Here is a 4,795-nt window from a genome sequence, read left to right as displayed (position 1 = left end):
TACAATCCAAAAAAGCATCGCTTTGAATTCATGATACAATTTTCCTTTCAATAATTTATTTAGATATTAATTAATTAAATTGAATGAACAAATTGAATAAGAAACAGTGAAAACAAATTACATATGTTTATAATTTATTTTTATTATATTTAATATATATATATTTTTATAATAATATATATATATTAGATAGTTCTTAATTCAATACATGAATGTCTATTTATGTATATAAAAGTGGCCTCCAAAATGCTAATGTTAATATTTGATAATTTAAAATTGAAGAAGCAACAAAAATTTTTCATACAAATAAATAAATAAATAATAGATTTAATGTAATAATATTTAATGAGATTTTTAAATTTAGACACATGAATTAATTGTAAATAATTATTTTAATATTATATTATTTATTTTCAAGATATAATTTAGTGATAAAATAAATTGTGAGGCCCTCCATACCAAAAAATGGATTTCCTGTGGCTGTGAGGGGTTGTGGCCGGAATCCATTCGAGTGTCTCTCCCTCCCACTCTCAGCGCTTCATCACACTCCTTCGTCCTCAGTCAGCAGCTTGCCTGCGGCAGCACCCGCAGAGGATTGTCAGATTAGGGATTCAGGGTATGTTTGAGATTTCTCTTCTTTCCTTCTTTAGTTGGTGCTGTTTCTTCTGCGAAAATCTTATGCTATAATACTTTTGATTTGGCTTGGCATGCGTTGGAATCTAATTGCGGCACTCAGTGCACAAGGCTCTCATGGAGTTTTGAGAGAGGATAGTTTAAGCAGCTGAAGTCCATATTGGATTACTTCCGCGACTTAAATCTGCGACCTACACATTTGAGGGCACCACCCTCCTCCCATGCACGGAGAATTTTTTTTATGGAGAATTCAATAAGAACAACCTTCTTTGCATTAGGTTCTTATGTTCTCCGTGCAAAGAATAAGAATCTCCTACTTCCTATTAACGTCAAATACTCATTATTAATTGCAAAAAAATTGTGTTTAATTGCAAAGGTTAGGAATCTTCCACTTCCACCCTTAAGCCATGCTTTCTGTATTCACTGAAGCGATATTTGAACAATCTATGTTTTACCAGTTTTATATTTTCTTATTGAATGAAATTGTTTTTCTTTTCTGATAAAAAGAAGATATATGAAGAGAGAGAGAGAGAGAGAGAGAGAGAGAGAGAGAAATTACATGTTAGATGAGGAATTGAGGTAGTGTTTGTGAGCATACATTTTGGCTTTTGGATTTGGATTTGGCTTTGTGTGGTTCAAATGAAATTCAATACAATTTTGTAATATTTTTTAATCAGTGCAGCTTTTTTTGAAGTAAATTGCAGAGATATGTTCAACTCTTTTGTGGAGTTAGACTCGAGAAGACCAGCCCTTGGCTGAGTATTTTGATCTGTATCGCTCTCTCTTTTGAGTTACGTTGGTTACTTTTTGTATGACGCAATGTCTGCCTTGGGGCATGTGTGGTTCAGAGTTGTCTGAAAATTTGAAAGGTATTTCTGTCTAACATAATGTTTCTACGAAGAAAATTTCACATAATACCAAATTAGGTGGAGCTAGACCATCTATTTAATTGTTTGTGGTTTTCAGGACCTACTAAACTAAACAAATTTGTTCTCAACTAAAACAAAATTTGAACTATAGTTTCGAAGGCTTGAACTAGGTCAAATTGTTGCCTCATGTATGTGATTCCTCCCCCCCCCCCCCCCTTCCCAAATATAAGATTAGCGGTTGTTTTTTGTTATATAATAACCTGTTCTACATGCTGGGAAAATAGAGAGAACATAGTGATAAGCTCAGTTGTGGAAGACTGTTTTCATTCTGTTTTCAGTTTTCCAAATGATTACAATTTACAAATATGCCACCTTGTATTCAAGTTTCAGCTTTTGTATAGAAAAGTTGAGAGTTTTTTTTTTTAATTGTTTTCTAGCTTCCTAATAAAAATGCTCAAAGCGTAGAAAACAAGGTGACATTTTTGCAATTATTTTGAAAAAAGAAAATATAAAATAAAAATTATTTTCCACGATTTGTTCCGGCTGTAAGTAGTTTTTCTTATATTTTCTAACTTTTCTATACAAATTTAGGAAAATTTTAGAACAATGTGGCATTTTTGTACTCATTTGATTTTGGAAAATGAAACTGTTTTCCACAACTGAACAAGCTCTCTTTGGTTGTTGTTGTTTTATTTTATTTTATTTTTTACATTTTAATATTGACAGACAATATTAGTAACAATGCAGATATCTCTCCAACTACAGCGCAGGGGGCATTATATCAAATCAAATAATTTATCCACATCTTAGTCGCGTGTTGGGTTTAATATCCATTACATGAAGGGTTGTTGAGTTTTTTGTGACAAAAAAATCTGCATGGGGAGTAAATAAGAAGGATATATTGCACATGACAAGACAGACCAATTTTAGCACTTCTCAACTGGTCAATTTGGTGTTGCTGATAGAGAACCAATCCTCATTGGCTTGTAGAATTCTTTTCCAACAAAATTGTCGCACCAAGTGTTGAAAAAAATACGCTTGATTGTTTGCATAGATTCTATGTTATTTGTTGCTTTATTTTACATTAAAATGAAAGTTCCCTAGAGATGATTTTAAGCCATAAATCCTGTTTCAGCTGCTATATATTTGACTTTTTTGTTATTTGCGTGTGCTTTTTTCATGATTTTAAGCCCGACAGAGTGAGCAGTTAATAATCTTGTCTGAGCTTGTTCAAAGTACCAATGCTTTTGTTGCAATTGAGCAGAAAAGGATTTTCTGCTTTATTTTACATTAAAATGATATTACATTTGTTATGAATTTGAGCCATATATCCTGTTTAAGCTGCTATTTATTTGACTTTTTAGGGTTATTTGTGCGTGCTTTTTTCATGAGTTTAAGCCCTGACACAAAACAGTTAATAATCTTGTTTGATTTTTTTCACGGAATACTAATGCTTTTGTTGCAATTGAGTGGAAAAGGAAACTGCTACATATATTTATCTGGTCACCCTTTAGAAAAAATCAATTGTGGTGATGAGCCATCTTTCTTTCTATTTAAGGGGCTTTGAGGGAAGAAAAAGGGCATCCTCGACCCACAAGGCTTCTCGCTTTGTAAGGGTAAGGGGAGTGTTGTTAGTGTGTTATGCAGCCTTACCCCTGCTAATCAGTTGTGGTGATTTCTGATTAGCCATCTTTCTTTCTATTTAAGAGGTCTTGAAAGCTGTACAAAATTCTTAAAATTTGAATGGTTTTGTTTTACTTGTTTTAGGTGTCTACCATGGCATAAAGTAAACAATAAGTAGAGCAGAGAAAGTTTGAACAAAGGAGGAGTTATGGCAGAAACTTCATTGTCTATATGCAATTCAAGTTTAATCCATGGTTCAAGAAAGCCGATGTCATGGTGCGCCAGCTTATTGCCAAGTTTTGAACATAAGACCCATGATCAACCCATTACTTTGAAAAGAAAACAAAGTTATCATGGTTGGAGAATAAAATGGTTATCTCATAGGTCTTTTGTGTTTGCTGTGACGAAAGGCTCTTCAAAGTCGAGCGACTCTGAAGAAACAATTCCCCAGTGGGCTAGACCGGATTCTGAAGCGCCCCCTCCTTGGGCTCAGGATGAAGACAAGGAGAAACCATTGCAGCAGAGTTTTGCAATCCCATTTTACGTTTATTTACTTGCCTCAGCAGTGACTGCAATTGCTGCAGTAAGCTCCTTTTTTTTTTCTTTAACCGTGTGACCCTTTTCTTCAACTTTCAAAGAATGCAAAAATAATGATCACTGCTAAATTTTTGAGGTCAGATTGGTTCTATCTTCGAGTACATCAACCAGAGGCCTGTTTTTGGGATTTTAAGCTCGGATAGCATTTTTTATGCGCCATTGTTGGGGTTTTTTGCATTTACCGGCATCCCTACCTCTGTGAGTAAATCTTTTCCTCACTTGGCAACATTCCTTTTTTGGTTCTTGAAGGTATCTGATGCCTTTCTAATTCTTTGAGGGTAGATAATGTATTGTATTCAAGGAGACATCCCTAAAAAAACTGCTGATTTGACCAAATCTTAATACCAGGATACTGAAAAGTAATTCCCATCCAGTTTTAACAAATAATTCTCGAAAAGTTATGGTTGTGCTATATCAACAAGTCATTCTTTCTATAAAGTATTCATTTTCAAGGCAATCTACTGTTTACTTATTTGAGGTCTAAATTTCAAATGCAGGCCTTCTTGTGGTTCAAATCCGTTCAAGCTGCTAACAAGGAAGCAGAGGAGCAGGATGAAAGGGATGGTTATCTTTAATGCTAACATGTAGCCGAAGCTGCCGTCTAGAATTATTTTGGCAAAGCCTTGTATTTTCTATCAATTGTGATCAAACGTGGAAAATACTGATGTCGATTTTTTATTTTGAAATCCCTCTTTTAGCTTTGTGTTAGGCTATCACCCGAGTCGGTGAATCTTGCATTGAATAAGTGATCCAACTGAAGACCCCAATCCTTAGTACATCCCTTCCACTAAATTTGGTAAATAGAATAAGCTTGGTTCTTTGCAGGTACTCTATTATATGCCAGTCTAATGCTGCACAAAATAGAGGTAAATCAAACATACAGCTCTCGAGGCATATGCGCTCTTTACTATGAAATGATTTGGATCCTCAATTCCTATCCAATCTTAACCATGTACTCCAAATTCTACAAGCCCTAGTTCCATCCCCTGCCTATTTGATCAGTGCAGAAGCTTGGCGGTAGTGAAATCTCTCGTGGAGTCTTTAATCACTACTCCCATGGTCTGTTCCCTAGA

At 34.6% G+C, this 4,795-nt stretch overlaps 1 protein-coding gene across 4 annotated transcripts; it reads left to right on the top strand.

Annotated features, from left to right (window-relative positions):
- The first annotated feature begins 433 nt into the window (after positions 1–433).
- LOC131158395 (uncharacterized) lies at positions 434–4,498 on the top strand. Of its 4 annotated transcripts, none has more exons than XM_058113240.1 (6): positions 434–616; positions 737–1,502; positions 3,061–3,118; positions 3,270–3,708; positions 3,804–3,920; positions 4,220–4,498. In XM_058113240.1, exons 4-6 carry the CDS (start codon positions 3,334–3,336, stop codon positions 4,295–4,297), a joined length of 570 nt encoding a protein of 189 aa, XP_057969223.1. In that variant the 5' UTR covers positions 434–616; positions 737–1,502; positions 3,061–3,118; positions 3,270–3,333; the 3' UTR covers positions 4,298–4,498. The 4 variants fall into 4 exon arrangements, with proteins under 4 accessions (XP_057969223.1, XP_057969221.1, XP_057969222.1 ...); XM_058113241.1 differs by having other exon boundaries at positions 460–616; positions 1,338–1,502; XM_058113239.1 differs by lacking the exon at positions 737–1,502 and having other exon boundaries at positions 441–616.
- The last annotated feature ends 297 nt before the right edge of the window (positions 4,499–4,795 follow it).

This window comes from Malania oleifera, chromosome 6 (genome assembly GCF_029873635.1).
Source record: "Malania oleifera isolate guangnan ecotype guangnan chromosome 6, ASM2987363v1, whole genome shotgun sequence".
Classification (NCBI taxonomy): domain Eukaryota; kingdom Viridiplantae; phylum Streptophyta; class Magnoliopsida; order Santalales; family Ximeniaceae; genus Malania; species Malania oleifera.
The sequence above is the reverse complement of the archived record's forward strand: the minus strand, read 5'-3'. Positions and strand labels throughout refer to the sequence as shown.

Excerpts from the sequence above, each read along its gene's own strand:
- LOC131158395 (XM_058113238.1), top strand. The coding sequence starts at position 3,334 with ATGGCAGAAACTTCATTGTCTATATGCAATTCAAGTTTAATCCATGGT. Across the intron at positions 3,709-3,803 it reads CAGTGACTGCAATTGCTGCA|ATTGGTTCTATCTTCGAGTA; the intron begins GTAAGCTCCTTT and ends TTTTGAGGTCAG. Across the intron at positions 3,921-4,219 it reads TTACCGGCATCCCTACCTCT|GCCTTCTTGTGGTTCAAATC; the intron begins GTGAGTAAATCT and ends TTTCAAATGCAG.